Raw genomic sequence first — 22,496 nt, 5'->3', positions numbered from 1 at the left:
GCAAAATGCAGAAGTTTTGTTTTGTTTTGAAGGAATGTTGGATTTAATCTATTCTTAAACTGTTTCCCCTGAATTGGGGAAACCTGAACCTCCCAAAGCCCCATGCTTCTGACAGTGTGCTGCCAGGAAGAACTGTCAGAGTCTGAGGTTTGGCTGCTCAATCTGCAAGTGCTTTTGAGTCCTTACAAGGGAAGAGTGCAGGTCTTCCTGCACCTAGTTTATAGGTATATACCTTTTTATTTATGAATGATAATATCACTTCAGGTGGTGAAAAACTGACCTATCACTGTCAGTAACCCATTCTCTTTCAGAGATCTACCTGTCATAAACCGAAGACTACATTTAAGCTTTGGCAAACTGGGTAACATATTGTTCATCTTTGTGGAGAAAGTGGAAAGCATCACCCCCCCCCCCCTTCTTTTTGTTTCCACACAAAGTGATTTGTCATACAGGACTGGGAACATTCAGTCATTGCGTTTCCTGCAACCTTTTTATTTGCTTTTGGCACTTAAATTTGGCTTTTTTTTTTCCTCAAGCAAACGATCTCAGAAATCCAGAGATGACCTTGAACAACAAAAACATGAGGCTTTGATTTTGTCTGTCAGCCTCAGACAGAGGCAGACAGAGGTTAGAGTAGTTCAACACAGTGTAAGCACTCAACTTACCCAGTTTTGGAAGAAAAAAAGACAAAAATCACAGAAGACAGGGGAGGAGTGGAGTGTATGTATGGAGGGCTATAAGCAGCCAGGACTGATTATGGAGCTGAAAGCAAGTCATACCAACAGCCTAAAAAAAATTATCAAGAGGAAGAATATAGCATACTGAAAAAGGACAGTGCTCAGAGCAGGCTTTAGTTTTGTTACCTATAGCATGAAATTCATAAGCAAAGGGGGTTTGGAAGGGAAGAAGCAAATTAATTTCTGAATGGAGACATGTCTCAAAGAAGAGGAAATACCATACTGTACTCACCAAATCTTTGCCTACTATTGAACAGCAGTAGGAGACCAGATATTTTTGTGCTTGAATAATAAAACCAAGGAAGTGATTTAAGAACAGTTTAAGAATCTGGCAAAGTGAAGGAACATCAGTGAAGTGATCATGGTAAGCCCCCAGCATCTTTGCCTAAAAAGAACAAAACCAACAGAAATAATGGGGACGATAGAGGGAGCCAAATTAATTCAAAAAAGTGCTAGGTAAAATTGGAACCATAGCTCTTCTGAAAAAAAGAGAGATAAAGAGTCTTCATTAAGCTTCTCAAAATCTTTAGTGGGATATAGAGTGGGGATACTACAAAGCTATTTGACCTAGTGTCAAGAACAAACAAAGATGCAGCAGTAAGATAAGCCATGACTGGACATTACAGGAATTCAGTGAGGAATGTCAAGACAGAGCAAGACAGAGATGCAAAATAAACTCCCCTTAGATGACTAGAGTACAAAAAAGTTTGTTCTGTGGAAGATTCAGGCATTAAGTAATAATGCAGAGTTCTGTAACTTATTCAAAGGAAATTGTATCTGAAAATTTGTCACTCCAAGATTTCTCAGGCAGAACTATTGGTATTTTATAGCAAAAGTGCTATAAGTTATTTGGCACTCTCCTCTTCAGCAGTTACTGTATTGCAGCTGGAGCTCTTTTAACCCAGTTCAGGCAGATGCAAGACACAAGAAAACATACACTGCCTTGCTCAGTATCAAGTACTGGAGTCATTGTGTCTTGAAAAGATTCAAGGTGTCAGTGTCTTCTGCAAATAATAAATTAGCTAAGTCAAAATGTTTTGGGGAAAACAGACTCAAACGCCATGCTGAAAAAGGTAACTAGCCAATTAAACAGTGCACATTTTGGCAAAAACTTTGGTGGGGAAGGCTTCAGAAATCTATTCTATGGGTGTGAAATTTACAGCAAAGAAGAGTGAGGTCTGTGTCTGAGGAACAATATAAGAGGCCTGATGCCAACTCTTTTAGCTTGTCCTCTGCTTGCCATTTCTCAAGCCCACAGTCCCCTGAAATCAGAGGTTGCCTCATCAGATCAACCCAGCAGCCCTCCTAATCCAGACTTGTCATTTCAGCCGTTGTCACTCTCTGATACTTGAAAGAAAGGTGCAAGAAACCCCGTAGTGGACAATTATAGAATAACCTGCCCAAAAGGGAAGGTTCTCCTAATCCCTCATCACCAGTTAGTGGTTACGTTGTGCCTTGAAGCCTGAAGGTTTATATCCCTTCTAAAATTTATTTATATCCTGTCTAATGTGACCATGAATGTTCTCAGTATCCATATAAATGTCTAATCCATTTCTGAATCCTGCTAATCTCCTGGCCTCAATGAAACCTCCTGGTAACAAATGCCATGTGTTAATTACAAATGATACAAATATTTCCTTGCACCATTTTAAATTTGCTTCCCTCCAGTTTCACTGGGTATCCCTTGATCCTTCAATATGAAGAAGGGCAATGAAATTAGAGTTTGTTTATTCTTGCCAAGCCATACTTCTGTCTCTTGATTTGTTTCTTCTCTAAACGAGCTGTTCCCATCCTCTGCCAGAGTATCCCCAAGTCAGTCTGTTAGGCTAGTGGCTCAGGGCAACAGCACGGAGTTTATGCTTTTACCTTATTCTCTGTTGTCAAGTTCATTTTGAAGGGAAACAGGATGAGGAAACACTGAATATGTGAAAAGTGTATGCTTGAGACTGCAGTTTCTGAGATCCAACTGAAATCGGAGCTGGTGTTAGCTCAGCAGCAATAAGATGACGCTGACGGATGCCACTGGCCTTTGCCTCCAAGGTTGCCCAGAGAAGCTGTGGCTGCCTTCTCCCTGGAAGTGTTCAAGGCCAGGTTGGATGGGGCCTTGAACAACCTGATCTAGTGGTAGATGTCCCTTCCCATAGGAGAGGTGTTGGAACTAGGTGATCTTTAAGGTCACTTTCAACCCCAGCCTTTCCATTCCTTTCCATTCAATTCCATTCTATTTCAGACAGAGCAGGACACCTGTGATGTGGTTTTCCCTTAGCGTGCTTCAGATGCTCTTCAGGCTGCTCTGAGAGGGGAGGTGGCACCACCCTTCCCACCCCACCTTGGGCATTTCACTGTTTCCTTGAATGGGTACAGGTGATCACTGGGCTGTGGGGTGTGTCCAGTCAGTTCTGGACTAATTGTCTGAGCTGTGAGTGCCTTTGCTCTACTGTCCTGCACTGAGTCCTCACAGTCACAAGCAGAAGCCCATCACCCTCAGCCAGTCAGAGGTGGCACTGGCAACAGCAAGGCAATGCAAGATGTGAAGGGTAGGGACTGTAAGGTAAGAAAGTTAACTGAACAAAACAAAGGAAAGGCTAGAAAAAAGTAGGACTGGTCTATAAACGTGTCTCAAGAGATTAAGGTAGGAAAGAGCAGAAAGAAGGAAGTTCTACACCCTGGTTAAACACCGGCTTTGCAAAGGTTTCACTAGAGGTAAGACCCTAAGCTGTTGCTGTGGTGCTGTGCACAGTGGTGCTTTGCAGCCATTTGGAAACTGGGCTACAGAGGCAAGCTAAGACACTGTAAAGGGATGCAGTGACAGCATGCAAAGCTGTAGAAGCTCTGAGTTTCACTGGACATTAGGGTGTGTGTCATTAGGGCAGTCCCACCAAAAAAAAAAAATCCGTCTTCATGGGTGCTGGTTGTTTTTCTGTAATAGATTTCAAAATAGGAGAACTGGAGGTTCTGGGGTGCAGGGCAAGATACTAAAGTGCCTCAGGGCATAGGTTTCACTCATGGCAGGAGCAGCGACACACAGAGAACGTACATGAAGTTCCTTCTGCTCGGGATACTTCACCCAGAAATTCTAAGTAAGAACAGAAATCCTGGAGGGCTGCCCCTTGGCTGCTCCCTGACACACCAAGCAGCTGCAGCTACTCCTGGTGACCTGCCAGGGACACAGGCCTGACACTGGGGCTGAGGCACTGTCCCGGCCAGCTTGATGGCCAGCCCCATGCCCTGGGGACATGAGCAGGAGATCCACCCAGGCTGAGGGAAGAGGCCGGGGCTGCACACCAGCGAGCCCGAGGCGAGGGGCAGAGGCGGGTGACCCCTGAGGTGTGGGGCAAGCCGCAGGCGAGGGAGGACAGAACCCCGACAGGCTCTACATCCCATCGCTGTGCTCCAGTGGTGGAGGAGGCGGGCCCGGCCCAGGTGAGGCCAGGGCCCCCTTTCCTTGCCCCGCGGAAGGTGGGGGGCGACACCAGGCAGGCTCCGCCGCCACTCGGGGGACGGCAGCAGCCCCTCCCCTCGCCATTCGCCCCGCCCCCACCGGTATCTCCGCCCACTTTCCTCTGACCCCGCCCACAGTGGGCGTGCCCGTGCGGGCGCGGGGCGCCGGTTGTTGTGATGAGCTCTGGCTCCGCCCCCTCCTCGTGCACGGCCGCGCAGCCCCGCCACCCGCCCCGGCCCCGCCCTCACGGCTTTGCCCCCTACCCCTCGCCCCGCCCCGCAGGGACAGTTTAGCCCCGCCCCCCGCCCGTCCTCGCCTTCCTATTGGCTCTCCCACCAAGAGCCCCGTCCCCTCCCTGCTTGGGGCTCCGCCCGCCCCACGGTCCCCCGGACGCCGTCGTGGCCCCCATTACCCCCTTCTCCTCCCCGTGTCCCCGGCCCGAGCCCATCTGTTCCCGGCGGCGCGGCCGTTCCTCTGCAGGGCGCGGGGAGGCGGAGGAGGATGGGTCCGGGCAGCGGCGGCGGCCGCCAGCGGCAGCAGCGGCGGCAGCAGCAGCAGCGCCCCCGCCGGCCCTAGCGCCCCCGCGCCGGCGCCGAGCCGCCCCATGCGCGGGCGGCAGCGAGGGGGCAGCGCGGGGCCGCCGGGGGGCGGTGGCTGAGCGGCGTGGCGCGGCGCCGGGGGGCGGGCGGAGCCGGAGTGCCGATCGGCGGCGGCACGCAGCCGCCCGCGGAGTGAGGGACGGAGCGAGCGGGCGGCAGGCAGGGAGGCAGCCGCGGGAGATGTGCCCGGAGGAGGACGGCGGCTGCGGCGGCGGCGGGGACGGCGTGGCCGGTACCGGTGGCCCCGAGGCGACGGTGGCGCTGGACGAGCTCCGCTCCTGGTGGGAAGTCCCGGCCATCGCGCACTTCTGCTCCCTCTTTCGTACCGCGTTTCGCCTGCCCGACTTCGAGATCGAGGTGAGAGCCCCGCGGCCGCCGTTTCCCGCACGCTGCCCGCCCCACCGGGCAGCTGCCGGCCGGTCTCTGTCTTTCTGTGCCGTGGCGCCGTCCCCGCTGCGCTCCCGCCGCCCGGCGGGTCTCGCACACCGGTCCCCGTGCAGGCGGGCAGTGGGGCGAGGGGCGCACCCCCACCCCCGGCGTGCAGCTGGGTCCCGGCGCGATGCGGCGAGGGGTCTCGCCTCCGCTTGGGGTAAAGGCAACAACTTCCCCATCCCTCCCGGGCGCGCTCGTAAACTTTCGGCGCGTCCGTCCCGGAGTGGCGGCGAGCAGGATCCCCTCCTTCCCCCAGCTCCGGACCCGGCGGGGCGCACGGCAGGGGCAGCCGCGGGCGGAGCGGGGCCGACCGTCGCCGGGCCGCATTGTTCCGCCGGGCCGGTCGGTGCCCGCACACAAAGAGGGGCAGGGAGGGGGGGCTCGGTACGGAGCCGGCGGTGAGTCCCCCTTGCCCAAAATGGTGGCGGCGAGTGGCGGGCTCGTCCCGGTAACCCCCCTGTCCCCCTGGGGTACCCGTGGCTGTTGCTGGGGGATCATCCCCACCCCACTCAGCCTGTGCTCAAGTTGGTCCCTTTTGTTGAGGGGCGTGTGGGAGGAAAGGTGCCGCTGCAGGGTGGAGGGGTACGGAGGGTCCCCGAGCCGGGCGGCGGGAGGTGCAGCTTTTCTCCCGCATCCCGGCGAGCCCCGGCCAGGCCGGGCGGTTCCGCGGGGCACCGCGCCGCTCATTGTGCGGCTCCGCGGAGGCTGCGGGGTGCGACGGTGCCTTCCATCCGCCTCTTGGCTCCCGCCTAGGGTAAAAACTCTCGGCTTTCGTACCTTGTCACCAAATTTCTTCTGAAACTTTCTTGTGTGGGTGTTTTTTTTGTTTGTTTGTTTGGTGGTTGTTGTTGTTGGTTGGTTGGTTTTTTAAAAATTCTATTCTTATTTTCGGGTGTGTGGCTAATGTTCCGTAAATATTTTGTTCTTCGGCTACAAATGTTACAAAGTGTGTCCGGGTAGGAAATCTTTTGTGCTTGCTGTGAAAAGCTATTCTTGCCAGCGCGTTGGCAATAAACCGGGTGAATAACGTGGTGGCGTGTGTTTTTTAGACATGATTGCCCAGTGAATGCGAATTCCAAAGATGCTTAAAAGTTCAATGGGATGCGCGAAACACTAAAGAGTAAAACTCCTCTAGCAGGATGTGAATTTCTGAAGAGGGGGAATCCCTTATGCGGTGCGAAATCTTGAAAGGGGATAAGGTCTCTCAATGATGCAACTTCTTGCGAAAGGGAACTCCCCTCCCCCTCCTATTGATGCCAAACCATTAAAGGGGGAGGCTCTCCGGGCCCAGCAGCGCCAAGTCTTGAAGGAACCTGAATTTACAATGATAAAAGGGCCAAGGCACTAGCCTTTCACCTTTGGAGGCAATTAGCATCTGGCTTGCTTCACAAATGAAGTAAATGTGGGCTCCCCTTTGGTTCTCGGAGCACGCTTAGGGTGGGGGAGTTAACATCACTCGGAACAAATTAACTTGCTTTTTTGGGGGGTTGCCCGGCACGAGGAGCGTGGGCGAGTTGGTTCTGGGGGTGTTGCTGAGCAGAAGCAGCCCACCGAAAATGTCGCAAAAAAACCCCCAATAACTCGTGGTAGAAATGTTTTTTTAAAATATGGCATGTTTGTCCAAGAGACAGTGGAAAACATGATTGAAATCGGGATGCTGTGAGAGGAGGCATGCAGCTGTCAGAACTCCGGGCATTGTCAGGCACGCTGAGTAAATCTCCTTTTCCCGGCACTGTGTCAACAGCTCAGCGCAGGCAGTTTCAAAATTCGGTGCTCCATGAAGCTCATCATCCTGTTACCCCTTGCCTGGTGCAGTTGTTCCAGTCTCACCACTGGTCTCAGGTGTATGTGGGAATGGTGCTTTGCACAAGGAGCTTGCCCAAAGGTGTGGTGTGAAACCGATGGCCAACGAAGGGACTTGGACTTTTTTTCTAATAGTATCGCTCCATGTCATTTTTGTTTTATTCAACTGCATAAAGAAGTCTCCCCCTTGGTTCTGGACCTTGGATTGATGGTGCCCATTTTCACTGCTGCCTCTGAGATACGCTTTGAGGTTTAGGGGCGCCTGATTAAAACAGAGGTGGCCACTCTTCCAAAGGTGTGAGAAAACTCTAGGACTTGAGGCAATATTAGGTGAAAATAAAACCTGAGACAGCCATCAAAAATTGAAACTGTACTAATCAACAAATGACATTTCCTTACTTTGGTTATTGTGGGGATGAAGTGTGCTTGTGGCTAGATTCAAATGGTTTGAGAATTTACTGCCCCTTTCCTCAGAATTTACTGTCCCTGGTGGGTAATCCAGGGGCGTGTGTCCCTGTCCATTTGGATACAAAGTAAAGCAAGTGGTTTGGGTCAACCTGTTTTCTTGTATCTTCTGGCAGAACCTGGGGAGCAGGAGTGGCTCACCTCGATAGGTTTCAGCTGGCGGGTGAACGCTCAAACTCCTGAGCATCATCACAAATGTTTGTCTGACCATGTTCTGTGCTTCTGTGGATGGCCTTACTCTTACTCCAAGATCTTCTTGGAGAGAACATGCATTCTTCTGAGAAGGGCTGAGCTTAAATCCTGGTTGATGGCTTTTTTTTTTTTTTTTTTTTTTTTTTTTTTCCCTGATGCTATTGTATCTTCAGTGGGGAGCCACTTTTTGTAAGAGTTTTAAACAAATCTGCAACAAATATACCCTCCCCTTTGCCTCCACTCAGTTTTAGGGAAGGGTAGTTTTATTGCTGCAGTCTTTGTGGTTCCCAAAGCAGACAAAAACCTGATCTTCCAATATGTTTTCTTGGTGTTTTTTGTTGTTTATTTTAAAGCTGTAGTTATATTTTTGTTTTGTTTCTCTCCCTCTTCACTGTTGCTTTTGGTTGGGGGGTTTTCTGGTTTTTGGGGTTTTTTTCTTTTTTTTTTTCTGGCAGGTCTGTCCATAGCTAGCTGTGTAAGGACAGACCATCTGGACCTATCCCTCTCATGCCGAGCAGATTCGATGATGGTATTTGAGAAGTTTCGGAGCTTTCCTATAGGGAGACAGCACAGAGATCTTTTCTTGTATTTTTTTTTTCTTTTTAAATACAAACCTTTTGACCTCCACTTATTGGCCCAAAAGATATCGAAGCTTCCAGATGTGGGGCTGCCATCAGCAGCTGTATGTCAGAAACCTGGGAAGCACATGTTTTGTTTTCTTTTTGCTGGACCAGTGTGTAGCCAGAGACTACGGGGTAAGGGTGTCTTCCAAAACTGAAAGAAAGAAGCGCATCCATCAGGCCGGTCCCTGGGCATTGTTCGGGGAGGGGGTGGGTGCAGCCAGCCCCCATGCTGGCTCTGGCAGATGCAGGCGACTGACGAGGCACAGGGCTCCTCTTTTCAAATCTCTGCCGCAGCATCACCAGGCGATGGACTCTGGAGGGGTTCAGCCACCGTCAGAGGGTCAAAAGTTCAGTGGGCCAGGAGCGGGTGCTCTGTGACGCATTCAGCTTCATGTCGTGTTTTTACGTGGATCTCTGAGGATGGCAGAGAAAACTTCTGCCTCCCAGGGTGGGGGGTTTTTCTTCCCCCTCTCCCCCTTTTAAATGGCTGCCTTGTCGGCCATCTGTTGTACAAAACTTTCATGCCACTTCAAAAGTGGGCTTTTGCATGTGTTGGTTTGGTTGTTGTGGCTTCTTTCTTGGTGGTTTGTAAAAATCTGCATTGAGTGAATTTGTTCTTACCTATTCTAAGAATACTCCAGCCAGAGAAAGTCTGCTTACATGGAGCACGTAATCATTTTTTTAATGCCTTGCCTTGATGGACCGAAAGGATGTGTTTCACAGGCAAGTTAGTACAGGCAAGGATAGGGGGTGATTTGTTCCCCTCTTCAAGACTGTACTGTAATGTACCTTTCTTGACAAAAGTGTCTCCTGGCCATGTGCCCTCCCCTCTGTAACTGGAATATCCTCCTGGCAGCTGCAGGGATTGTTTGTGTTGAAAATATTAGGAGGATATTTAGGGTTTTCAACTGTATTTTAGCACAACTTGAAAACACTGGACAGAAGCCAGCGTGGTGCGGCCACCCAGCTCTTTGGCATGTGTTCCCAGGAGCTGTGGGCTAAAAACATTTAGGAACTTCTGCCCAGGTAGGTTGAGGGAAGGTGACTTTCCAAAACGTGCTTGAAAATAGGCAAAACATTGTTTTCAACTTAGTTTATTTGGAAAAGGGGGAAAAGCCACATTACACAGGGAAAACATAAATCTTTTCCTGTGGTTTTTAAAAGCGCCTTTGGGCAAATTGCCTCTGCTGTTAACTTCACTAGAGTTTTAAGATGCTTTTCCTTACCTCTTGCCCCTTCCTAGCACTTCAGGCTCTGGCTTTACCTTTAGGTATGTTCTTCCCACCCACAGACAGAGCACTGCTGCTCTTGTCCACCTTTTTCCTCTGTAGTGTGGTGTCTGCCCTGCCACTTCCTGAACAGGCTTTTTCTCTCAGGAATATTATGTGGGTCTTGCAAGTTGGCATCTGCTACTGCTTTCATGGGTTCCCCAGGAGGAGGAAGAGTGTGGAGAGAAGGAGAACAGCCATGTGAAGGAGAAAGCAAATAACAGGGCATTTTTTTTTTTTTTACCTGTGCAATCCCCAGAGCTTTAAAAGCAAAAAATATTTTTTAATGTACTAAACTCCATGAGTGTTAAAATTTTAATATGTTGGAAAAATGTGGTTTTCCTAGTGAGGACCGGGTGGCCAAATATGCTTTGACCTTTACTGTCCCGTCATGTTAGATCCCACTGAAATTTCTCTGTGGAATCCTCTGGGTGAGTCCCTTGTGATCTGAGACAAAAATGCCATAACCTTCCTGTTGCATCAGTGGTTTGTACAAAGTTAATTGTACAGGCAGTGTGGTACAGCATCTGAGTGCTAAGCCTTCCCCTCTCTATAGAGGGTCTGATACTGCATTATTAGGTAGGTTATATTATTAGTAGGTTATACAGCATCTGCTGATGCCTTATTCTGTTGTATGATAGCTCAGGTTGCCAGGTAGCTTCCAATTTAGAATCTGATTAAAATAAATGCAACAAGTAGGTGCAGCAAGCAGACCAAAATGTCAGTGAATGTCATGTAGGTCATTTCTACTCATTGATGGGTAAGTCTGAGCTAGTTTAAATGCCTTTTCAAGTAGAATAGTTCTGGCATAAGGATATCTGTCCCTTTTGCCATTTACCCATTGCTGGTAGGCAATGTTAAAGTGGAAGGGAGAGGGCACTGACTGTCAGAAAGGAGCGTGAACAATTGGTCTGCTCACTAAAACTTCACTCTGCTGCAAAGCACCTGGCTTTAGAAAAAACAGGTTGTTTGAGAAAAGATAGAGTACTTGCCAGTGCAAAGAGAAGTACTGTACAGTGAGTAGACAGGGCTGGAAAAAAAAGAACTTCAAACATACTGGAAAATGTCAACCCCATTGTGTTGAGATCCATTTGTGGACCACTGTCACTCCATGGTGGCTCTGGCTACCCAGGGCGGTATCAGCTTCATCTAAGTAAAGGGTGTGACCTGGGTATTTTTAATTTGAAAATCATATTTAAAAACCAAGAACGCAATGGAGGGTTAGTGCTGGGTTTTTTTGTTCTTTCTGTATGTCCCATCCACTGTTTGGTTCAGTTGTTTCAGCAGTGCCTCATCCCCTCTCCCCATGTCTGTTCCAGCAGCAGTTCTTACTTCACTGGTCTTCACTTTTGCTGCCTTACTTTATCTGTTCATAATAGAATCATTAACACTCTACATGTCAGTATTGGGCTCTAGAGTTCATTGAGATTAATGGAGGGGGAGGCAGAGAGATACTTCTCAGAGATGTTGTTTCAAGTGGTCTGCAAATTGGAAAGCATTATATCTAGTTTCTGTTTCAAATGCAAAACACATCTTTCCTAACTGTAGATCTTAAAATTATTAAAATAAGTGTTTATGTTTTGTACAAGGAGAATCTAGTGTAATTGGCTCAAATTAAAAAAAAAAAAAAAAAAAAGTTTTAACTCACATATCAGCCTCCTGAACGACCTATTCCTAAGCCTATGAAAAGAAACCAGAAGTGACTGCACACAGCCAAAAGGTGTCTGAACAATAGATGAGGAAAGTTATTTTGACAGCAACGTTTTGAATGGATCTGAGTTAGGTGAGAGGGGAGTCAGTGAAAAACTGTAGCAGTTGAAGGCAGAAGAGAAAGAGGAACATGATAAGAATTTCAGAGATTTGGATGTAGTACATGGGGGCTGATTTTCTGTGGTGTTAGTAGTTGGAAGCAATTACCTCTTCCACTAGTGCAGCTGACTTTGAAAATCATGTCTGGTGTTAGCCGAACTTGTTTAAAAACCAACTTATGATGACCTGGTGCAAGCCTTTTTTTCCCTCTAGGGAAAAAATACGTTTTGTATAGTAGCTTAAATATGACTTCGCAGATTGCTTTGTTTACGAAGAGCCGGCTGCCACAACCTTGTACCCATGTAAACCTCTGCATAGTGCATCTAAATATGAGGTCTTAAGTTTGTTCTTTTCAGAATTTGATCTCGCCAGACCAGCTAGAAGTAACACCTTTAAAGTGTTGCGGCTTTACATGTAGACGTTCTTGACTGCGGTCTTTCTCTCCAGGCTAATAATGCCGGCAGAGCTGTGCCATTCTGCCCCTGGCATCTGTTAAGTGCCTGCATGAAGGGTGAAGAATTAACTTTTGTAATGGCAATGGATGCTTTTATAGACTTCTTTCAGGCAAAAATCTCCTTGAGAAAAGGGCCATAGGCAGAAATGACAACATCCAGGGAGTTTTAAGCTCCTGAATTAAAAGTTTAGCCTGTAAACCTTACTGTAGGTAGGTATGAAAATTATTTTTTTTCCCCCCCATCCTCGTTACCAGAAGCAACAGCATCTGCTCAAGTGGTGGGAACAATGTAGCCTAGTGATTCCTTCTTCCTTACAGTAGAGAATCCTGTTAAACACACAAGGCTGTGCCTCAGAGTGTATCCTTTCAGCAGGCTTGTTCCTTTTAATGGGTGCCCATTCCTGGGGTCTCCATTGTTTCACCAACAATAGCACTAGGGGCAGCTGATTTGGTTGACAGAAAATGTGTTAATTTAACAGATCTATTCCCTTTAGCTGCTCTCCTTCCTATTGTGCCCCATTTCTCCCCCAGTTCCTGGGGAGGAGGGCCCCGAGAGCAGGGTCTGTTAGGTGGAGGGCTCCTGCAATTAGGAAGGGTTTGCAGCCTTTTGTGTGAGGCACAGAAAACAGCTGATGAGGAAAAGTGGTCCTAGTGCAGTTTGCTTGCTGCCAGGGCACACAGTTTTCTGCTTTTTGTTTTGGTTTTGGGGTTGTTTTTTTGGGGGTGGGGTGGAATTTGAAGACTGCCTTTTACTGGGGACGTGGGAATAACTTGACACTGTGGGATGGTGACAGTCAAGGTCTTTGCTTTCCTCCAAGGTAGCCTTGCAGCCCAACATGGCAACTCCTTTCACAGCTGGATGAACTGCTTGACAAACTCTTTATATCCTGTAAATGTCTAGTTAAAACCAGCTTTCCACCAAAAAAGCAAAGCTGCTGGTATCCAGGACAGGGATGCTGAGGGCTGTCTAGAGAAAGCAGTCTGTAAAGTTAAGACTGAACAATTTGAAACATGAGGGACATGATGGTCTTCAGGCCACTTCTGCCCTGGGCCAGCCCACCAGTTAAACACAGTTTTGGAAGCTCTTCATCCTAGGTATACTTACAATGGTTCAGCCCTTCCCTATATTAATTTAACTTAGTTCAACAACAGGCTGGTGGGGCTGTGAGAGTCTCTCTGCTGGGTTTTCCATCGATGTGGTCAAACTGGTGTGCTCAGCTCAGTGTGAAGGAGGGCACACATGCTGCTGAAGGAGCAGTGAAATGTCAAGCTTTGCTTTTGGGGTGTGACAGATGCCAGAAGGAAGATTTCTGTCCTTATCAATCTCTTGCTTTGGCTCTACTTTTGGTCTGCCCTTCCCCTGGCACCAGCCCAGCTGCTTGCTTGGTCCTGCCTGAGCTTTTGGTTGCAGTTCTGCAGTGCTGTGGTGGGAGCAGGACCTCCTTCTTTTGGTGGCCACAAGCTGCCAGGTCAGTCCACTGTATCTCTTCAAACTCTAGCCTTAGGTTAGTTCTGCTTTCTGGTGCTGGTGATGTAAAAGGAGCTCTGAAGAATCTTTTTCCTCCTCGTTAGTAAAGCTCTTAATTCTCTGGCTCTTTCTTTCCAGTTAAATCTGCCATAAAGGGCCTGGAGCTTTGCATGGCCAAGGGCTTGGAAGGCAGCATTAGTTCTCTCATTTCTGGTGAGCGCTGTACACATGGAGTTGTGTAGCAGCAAAAATATTTATATATCCGTAACACAAGGCAGAGAGGGTTGTGGTCGGTTGGTTAGTGTTTTTTTCTCTCTCTTGTTTTTTTTTGTTTGTTTTAGTAGGCAAAGGGTGAGAGTTCACTTGAAGAGCTTGACTTTTAATAGAGCTTGTCATTGTTGCTAATATAAAACAAATGATGAGCATGGGAGAGGAGTCAAAGGCTCCCTCTTCTGGTGTGCTGGGAAGGTTTAAATGCTGAAAAATAAGCAAGGGAAAAACCAAAATCAGCAAGCAAGACCCCTCCCATTCTTTACTGTGGTATTTTTAGATCTCACTACACCTAGCCCTTACTGGCCCAGCAGGTAAGTTGCTTCATGACCCCTGAAAAAGTAACATTAAGGGTGCTCTGTAAAAGTGGAATGTATTTTCAAATGCAAACCAAATTGCCATTGCAAGTAAAAGTGAGTAGTGGTTTCAGAAGAGTTCTCAGCCCAAACATGAAGGGTGGCAGACCTTCATGTCTACTGTTTCTCGGTGTGTCTCTTTACTTCTCCTCTTTTCTGCAATCTTTCTCTTGCAAACATCATGTCTTGTCCCATGCAGCTCCCAGGCCACACGTGTGCAGTGGCATCTTGACGTGTTTGGGATGATTGGGAGGGACAAATATGGAGAGCACTCACTGTATAAACTGTGCATCCCAAGGCTCTCCTGTTGCTATTTGTTGAGTCAGTCAAGTATTCAAAACTCATTAACAGCTGATTGATGGAGAAATGTGCACAAGGAGTAATACTTTGTTGGGATATTAAGATGAGTTTTCTAAAGATCTCTGTATAAAGTAAAAAAAATTGAGCACTTCTGAAAATAAAAAGATTTCAGCACATTAGAGAAATTAGTTCCCCCCCTTTTTTGTATTCTTCTCTGAAGAGTCTGCCATCACATGGCCGTTTTCCCTGTGTTTTTACCGTGGACTTATGAGTAGTGTGTGGTGGAACCTGAGGGCATCAATTCGCAAGCCACCTTCCCAGGGCAGCTCCTGCCACCCATCACGGATAGCAGTAAAACTGCTCACACAGTGTAAAAACATCAACTTTAAAAAAATTATTATTATTTATTTTTCTTTAAGTGAGCTGGGAGCAGTTCCCCCAGCCATCTCTCCCTGCAGCCCCACAACAAGGTTGTAGCAGCATGACTGAAGGAGCAGTGGCACAGGAATGGAAACAGGCAGCCAGGAGGGGAAGGGCTTTTTATAGCTGACCCTTCTGCTGAAAGAAACACTTATCTCACTGCAGCCCTGGGTGGCAGGTGGAGTGAGACTGCACAGGTAACAAGAGGTCATGCAGCTGGGGGGGGGACCTGGGGAAGAACTCTGTAAAAGGGTTGTGGGGTTTGTTTTTTGGTACTTTTATCAAGGCTTGCTGTATTTCTTTGAGTTAGCATTCTGGTTAGAAGAAGCTGAAATTAAAGTTGATGGTGGTCAGCTTTAAGTCATCCTTTAAAATGTTCCTTGAAAAGTCTGACCTGAACATGGAGTTGAAATCAGTTAAATCACACTGCAAACAACACTCTTGCTCACAAAAACAGTGAAAGGGTTGATTCTTTCTTAGAATTTCAGGCTTTTATTTAAAAAAAAAAAACCCAACAACAACCCTTTTTTTACCCCAAAAGTTTCTCTTAGCCTCTGGTCACCCAGCAGTGCATGTATCTACCCACAGGGATTTGCTTGCCTATGCTGAAGAGGCTGGAGCAGCTTGCCTTGTCAGACAGGGCAGCCATGTAGAATAAACAGGGAATAGCAGTCTTGATTTCCTTTCTTTCAGCCTGATACACGGTGCTGAGGCACAGAAGACTATTTTGCCCTTAAGATAATTGTGTGTTGGAGAGGATCAAAGGGCTTGAGGTTTTTGGGTTGTTTGTTTTTGTTTTTGGTTTTTTTTTGTTTTTTTTTTGTGGGTTTGTTGTTTTGTTTTGTTTTGGTTTTTTTTGTTTTTTGGGGGGGTTGTTTTTGTGTTTTTTTTTTTGAAAGGGGATTTTCTCCTTGGACAGCTGCAATAGTGCATTAGTAGTGCAATGGATTATCTTTCCGTGATCTGTAGGATCTCAACCAGCTATCAGGGGGCCCCGCTGAAGGCTGCTACTTGAGGGAGGCAGAGTGAAAGTCTCCTGTAACAGAGAGACCTGTAATGCCTGGGAACTCGGACCACTTGACTCCCCCTGCCCCAGCAGGCTGGGTGGTGCTGGATATTTATTCTTAGACCACAGATAGTGCCACAGAGCATGGGGAAAGGAAGTCCAGCTCCTGCTTATGTTTAACTGCAGCTGATGCCCTGTATCCACCCTGCCCTCCAATGGAAGTGCTTGTTAAGGAATGTGAGAAGGGAGCCGATTCCAGCTGCTTCAGTGCACTGTAAAGGGCAGTGTGTAATTTGGGAGGGTGTTACGAGTCCCTCAGTGGAACAAACTGCTCAGTGTAGTAAGCATCTGACCTGCCAAACGCCTGGACTTTCTCATTTTGGGAAGTTTTGGATGCTGGCTGATCCACAAATAGCCATGTCATGGAGTCTCCCTTCACATGCATGGATGGGTATCTGGATACTCTGTGCTCCTCATCGGGGTGGGTGGGGTGAGGGGCGCGGCTCATGTGGCCTGAGTCTGCGGCAAGGGTGGCAAGAGGGGATGGGACAGGGCTTGATGCTATCAGGGGTGGAGATCAGGTCATGCTGTGCCTCCCTGACCTGGTTTTGAGGCCGGGGGATGAGGAGCTGTCAAGGAATGCGGGTCCCCAGGTGGCTGTTTGAGTCTCTTGTGCTGAGTTGGGCTCAAATTGCATCTGCATGCTGGTTAGGAAAGGGATGGGGCTGCTCTGTCTTGAGGCTTCCTGAGGTAGCAGGATGACCGAAATGTGGGGGTGAAGATAGTATCTTGGTAGCAAATAAGCTCTCCCATCAGTGTTTTCAAAGTTTTCTCCTAATCTTAATAACAAGTTTAATCACTTTTGGCTTGTTTTGTTTTGGTTTTGTCGGTGGTCGTTGGTTGTTTTGTTTTTTTTTTGTTTTGTTTGTTTTGTGAAAAGTGAAACACAAGCTTGGATTTCAGGGCTGGCTTTTTTCAGGATGGGCAGTTAGAAGGACTTGTCTCTTTTTTTGTTCTAACCAGTGAGACTGGTTTCAGAATTAAAGGATGAACATGGACCACCATATGATGTTGTGTTGTTTTCCTTGGAGGAGTAACTACAATTTATGATCATTGCCTAGTTTGTAGCCAGTTGGCAAGAAGGCTGCTGTGAAGGGATTGATTATTAGTGGATGCTTCACTGTGCTGTCCAAGCCTGAATTTCTTGATCTAACCGGTTTCCTTCATTTGGAATGGCTGCAGTCAGCAGAGAAGAGAGGGAGCTACATTTTCCCTCTTTGCAGCCCCATTTCTCATTCATGGGATATGCTCAGGAAAAAAGGGTCAACAGAAAGTGTCAAGACTTCAGCGTTTTCATAGAAAGCCAGCTGTCTGGCTAGCTGGCTGGGGTCTGCTCACAATTTTACTGCTACCTCTTGGGATTCTCTCAGAATTTATTTTCAGTGTGGTGCCTTAACCAAAACTAGTGCTGTTTGGTGAGAGCATCCTGGAGGCCCTGCTCTTGTCTTGGGAAATGCCCCAGGAGAACGGGAGCATCACCGGGAGGGTGATCTAGTGCTCAGAAATGGGAGTGCCTGCCCTGCGATGGAGAGACACTGTGGCAATTGGAGCTGAGGCAGCATTTAAACCAGCAGCAGGGGCCATAGGGAAGTACAGACGCAACAGCACAGGGCTTGCTTGAGTGTGGACAGCAACATCTGTCACAGCTCCTCGGATAAACACTGGGATGGTTCGGTCATGCTGAACCACACATCCTGCTGCAGCCCCTCTGATAAACCTGGGCTAGCTAAATAAAAGTTAGCATCTGCGTGGCTACAGGCAAAGAGCAACCACTATGCTGCTGTTCTGTGGAGCAGCCAGCGCTGCTCTTTTGGGAGAGGGAGTTTCTGAGCCAGGTCTGAGCAGGAGCAGTTGTGTGAGTTGGGGGCTGATGGAGGAATGAGGTGGTGTGACAGACTGGGGCTGATCTGTGCACCCCAGCTCAGCTGCCCTGCTGGGCTAAAGCTGAATTGGAAGAGGAGACAGCTGAGCTAATACTTAAAAAGCATAAGGGTGGGACACTCCACACCAGATCTTGGAAGTATGATCCTAACCCACTGCTCGTCACCTTCTTTCCTCCCCCTCTCCCAAAGCCCCTCTCCGTCTGTGTGGAAGTGTCCCAGTTCTTGCAGCTGTGTTAATTGTAATGGGTCATTTAGTCCTGAAATCCCTGTTTAAAAGGGGCAAGTCCTTGCCTCGTGTGACAGCTGCCGCCTTGCACTTTTCCCCAGGCTGGAAATAACTGCCTATGACACAGGAGCAGAGCACAGCATGGGGGAGGGAGGAGGGTTCCTGGCTTCATCTTAGTGCTATAATGGCTTTGCTGAGTCTTCTCCCATGTGGACCATAGCAGAATTATGCCCCACATATTTAGTAGATCTCTCGGTTGCCAGTGCCTGTGTGGTACGCTTAACAGCCTGGTACTCTCCAGGCTCTGGTCGTCTGGAGTGTTCTTGGACATCTGGGACTGCAAGAGAAGGGATGAGGTGGTGGTGACACAGGACGCTTGCCTGGAGCACCAGGGAGCCTCTCTGGAGCCAATATGCTCTCCCATCTGGAAGGGGGATCTGTGCTGTTCTGTGCAGAGGCAGAGATGATGAGAGGGAAGCAGAAAGGTTTCCACTCCCTGCTCCCATCCTCTCTGCGAAGTCCAAAGCTTTGAGCCCATGGAAACCTGGCCAGCTTTTCCTTCTAGCTGAAGGGCTGTCTCCTGATTGGAATGACAGCTTTGAACTGGAAGACATTATTTCATTAGCGTTCTAATCAGATACAGAGATTACCTGATTGGCTACTTAATAATTAAATGAAGTTGTCCATAATTCCTTGAGCACACACAGAACTAATTAAATTAACCCTTCACTGCCCTGCATGCCTGGGGTGCACTTGTGTGAAATGGAGACAGCAGTTTCCTCAATGTGGGGGACTGTGAGCAGAAGGGGGGTGATGGCTGCATAGTGGCCAGTGATGGACCACCATGGTGGTACTTGACTATCAAGAGCCTGGAGAGAAGTGTAGTTGGTGTTTGGCCTACCTGGTAGGTGATCGGTATGCCTGGCAACACTGCCAAAATATTTTGTCCTGAAATTGTCTGCAGAATGCACTGGACTTTGAATGCAATGGAAGTTGGTGGCCCGGCATACATCACAAACCAGCCAATGGCTTTGTATCATCTGATGAAGAGCAAAGTATTGGTGAAGAAAGATGCACTTAATGGTTCTTTGGGGGAAACAGTCAAGTGGACCTGCGAAGCATTATTCCCAGTCTCCACCAACACACAGCCCCAAACAGGCTGGGACATCTCCATGCATTTGACAGTATGTGGTTAAATTTGTTGACCAGCTAGTTCTCTCTACTGCTTCAGTGGCTGCTTGAGGAACTGCATTATCCCCTTGTGGACAGGAATACAAATGTATTTCTTATCATTTAAGAAGGACATAGAAATTATATCAATCTCCTAATTTACTTTTTTTTTTTTTTTTTTTTCTAATAAAGAAGAAGAGTGATAAGGAGAAAGTTTTCCTGTTTTCCAGCCCCAATGCTGCACCCAAGCTTTCAACTGTGGTAATGCCAAAGGTGTGGCACAGTTTGGCATTTCTAGTGAAAGGCTTATTTTTATAAGCTGTGTTCAGTGATTTGATTGCTAGGGTGAAGAGTCAGTATCTGTAATTTTTTCTATCATTTTTCAGTACAGGCTGGGCTGAGACAAACAGCAAAGAGACCTTGCAATAATCTAACTCTGCTCCCTTGCTGCTGCTGCTGCCTCTTTCTAGGCTTTGCCCATACATGTTAAAACGAAACTGTCAAATTAAGCACATTTCACTGTCATCCAAGAACTTGGCAAAGAAGAGCCCTTGGATCTTCTGGCCTTAACCACAGCTGGCTTCAACTACCCCTGAGAGGAAATGTCCCATCTCCATTTGCAGTGTGCAGAATGGCTTTCCCCTCACCTGTGGTTCATATTACTGGATCCATCCTCCTTCCTCTCCCTTGAAGATCCATGGCAGCAGCGCCCTTGGAGTCAGCTGATCCTCAGTGGAGGGATAAATATCTGAGCGATGTTTTCCCTTTAAAATCTGGCTTCCACATGTCAGGCAGCCTGAAATGCTGCCTCGGGAGACTGAAGAAAAGAAGGCAGGATGGAAACAAAAAGGCAGCTTTCAGGGTAATTAGGTGGTTGAGGTGTCCTGTCTGGTAGGAAGCATTTGCTAGGTAGAAGTGATCCCTGGTGTTGACTCTCCACAGTGATGGAGACAGGGTGTGGTGTGGTGACAGGCCTGAGAAAGAAGTGCAGAATAAGCAGAGAGAAGGGCCAGCCAGCCTTGGGATCTTGTGTCCCTGTTGATCCTTGAGATTTGGCTTCTATGCTTCCAAGGGAAGCATTTGGACCTATTTTCCCCAATAGTTGGCCCTTGCTGTCCTTCCCACATGCCCCACCCCACCTGTGGCAAACTCAGAGCAATGGTACTCATGCCCACCTCTTAGCTGTGGTCTGGGGGTAGGTGTCTGCCCCCATTTTGTGAGCTAGTGGGCAGGCGTGGGGAGGTGAGGAAAGTGCCTTTAGCGGATGCAGGGTCAAGCTTGAGCCCAGCTGCAGAAGTCAGTTGGGTTTTAGTATAATTAATATTTGATGGTGTCCTGTTTTAAAAGGGCAATAAGTAAGGTTAGCCAGTCTGTGCTTGGCCTCTTGTGGCGGTAAAAAGCTATTTTCTAAAGAGATTTCTGAAACAAAGGATCCTGTAGTGAGTGGTGGAAGTGGCCATTTAAATGCATATGCCCATAAAGATGCTGCCTGCCAGCAGTTTTGATATTGGAACAAGTGGGACCCACTCCTGTGGGTAAAATCATGCTCGGTATGAGATGAGCCTGAATGCCGAGATTTGGTTTGGCGATGGAGCTCAGGGAGGCTTTTTACCTCTTGTGTCCTGCCCTTTGTTTTTGTTTATGGGGTGACAAAGTCCGATTAGCATTTCAATGTTGGAGGCAAAGGCCCTTGGGGTGTGATGGAAGGAGGTCTGGCTTAGCCGGTTTGGGATTACTGCTCCTTCCCCAGCAGTCGTCCTTCCCAGGCGCTGGTGAGGAGCGAAGCCTGAGGCTTCTCCCCGCTGGGAATGCTCCCAGGCTGCAGCTATCCCTCCAGATGGATTTTAAGGTGGATGGGCAGTGTCACCGTGAAGGGTAATTAGCCATCTTTTCAGGCAAGGATAATTTTTATTATTGTTTTAAATGGTAGCACGAGTTCTGGAGGTGGGGGGAAACCCAGCTCTGAATTCAGAAGCTGTTTACTTTTTCTGTTTGTAGTTGCTGATCTATTAGATGTTGCCTCTCCACAAAGCTGGCTTTGCTTTAAATCCTGGGAATCTCACATGCACAGTCCTATATGACAAAACCATGTACTGAATAAAACAGAAGCCTTTGACACTTTCCTTTCCCTGTCAGGCTTAATACTGTGTTCAGTCACAGGTGTGTAAATCTGGGGAAATCCAGTGGGTTCAAACCAATGTACTCCAGATTTATTCTGTAATCACAGAAAGCAAGCAGTGTCTCACCTGAACCCAAAATTTTATCTTTGGGATATCCCTTGCTTGTTAACTGTTTGTTAGCTGACTGCTTCTCCCTGTGGTACCCCATCTGTACACTGGATATGGAGCGCTTATTGCAATGCTGTTGAGTGCCCCTTTAATGCAAAAACTGTTGTGTTGGGGTCGAACCTTCAAACTTTAGCTAACACAAGAAGCTTAAGGAGATAGCTCAAGCATAAGAACTTGTTTGTCTTTGTTAGTTCTTTATTCTGAAGAAAATGTAAATTTTTTTTTTTAAGTCTTTCCCCAGTTTGGTTAAATTGTTTGTATTCTTTGCTGAAAGGTCAGTTTAAAAAAAAATAAGAAAATCTTCTCAGTTTATAACTATTACCAAAAAGTGTTTTGAGTCTGAGTGAAAAATATTTCTCTGAATTTGCTTCATCTCCTTGGCTTTCTCAGATCAACTCCTAATTTTTTATTCTAGTAATAAGGATTTATAGCTGTGGGGTTTTTAAACACTATGTGCTGCCACCCCTTGTCACACTAGGGCCCTGTGTACACCTTAATTCTTCCCTCCCCTCCATGGTACTGTTTGTCTGCTCTCTGGGGGAGAAGTCATCCAGGCTGCTGCTATGTTAAGCTGTTGAGAGAATGGGGAGAAATGAGATGAAGGTATTGTTATGCTGGAAGGTGTTAATTGGTGCTATCTACCTTGTTTGGTTTCTAGACAATTGCAGCAGTGCTTGAAGTTGGGCCTGAGCTAAACAAATGTCAGGGGCTCTGCAGGTTCCACATCTTCTCTTTTTTTGAGTTTATTTCTCCACTGCCACCCCAAAAAATTTGCAGGGCTCTACACAATTGAGCTTGCATGTTGAGGAGTTAGCTGCCCAGAAGTTATCATCTTGTGTGTGATCCCTGGCCTTGCTTGGTGGCTTGGCAGGATGAGGACCAGGGGGATGGTTAGGAGATGCGGAACAGTGTGGGGATTTTCTTGGGTTCCTTAGAAGCCAAGGAAAAAACGTACTTGGGTCGTGGTTTCTTCTGTGATGTTGCCTGGTTAACAGCCAGTTGCTTGTCATTACCTAGGGCAGAGCCCTCCTGTAGGACAAATACCCAGCTGCCAAATAAAACCTCTTTTTTTTAGTCTGGGACCCCTACCCAGAGAGATGACGAGTATCCATTCCTCCCCCTGTAGGAGCGGTGTACAAGATATGGCCTGTGGCACCAGAAACATTGGGTTGCTCTTCTGCAGGTGAAGAGGAATAATTTCTCTCCTCTCCTTCCCTTTCTCTTA

At 47.6% G+C, this 22,496-nt stretch overlaps 1 protein-coding gene across 3 annotated transcripts in view; it reads left to right on the top strand.

Moving 5' to 3' along the window:
• Positions 1-4,675: 4,675 nt before the first annotated feature.
• CECR2 (CECR2 histone acetyl-lysine reader) overlaps positions 4,676-22,496 on the top strand; it is a 95,281-nt gene continuing 77,460 nt past the window's right edge. Inside the window, exon 1 of one of the 3 annotated variants that reach the window (XM_071767487.1) lies at positions 4,676-5,135. In XM_071767487.1, coding sequence (XP_071623588.1) covers positions 4,959-5,135 — 177 coding nt within the window. In that variant the 5' untranslated portion in view covers positions 4,676-4,958. The remainder of the gene's footprint in view (positions 5,136-22,496) is intronic. The other 2 variants (XM_071767470.1, XM_071767477.1) reach the window with 2 other exon arrangements.

The sequence above is a fragment of the Heliangelus exortis genome, chromosome 1 (assembly GCF_036169615.1).
Source record: "Heliangelus exortis chromosome 1, bHelExo1.hap1, whole genome shotgun sequence".
Taxonomy (NCBI): Eukaryota; Metazoa; Chordata; class Aves; order Apodiformes; family Trochilidae; genus Heliangelus; species Heliangelus exortis.
Note: the sequence above shows the minus strand (reverse complement) of the source record. Positions and strands in the feature narration are given on the sequence as shown.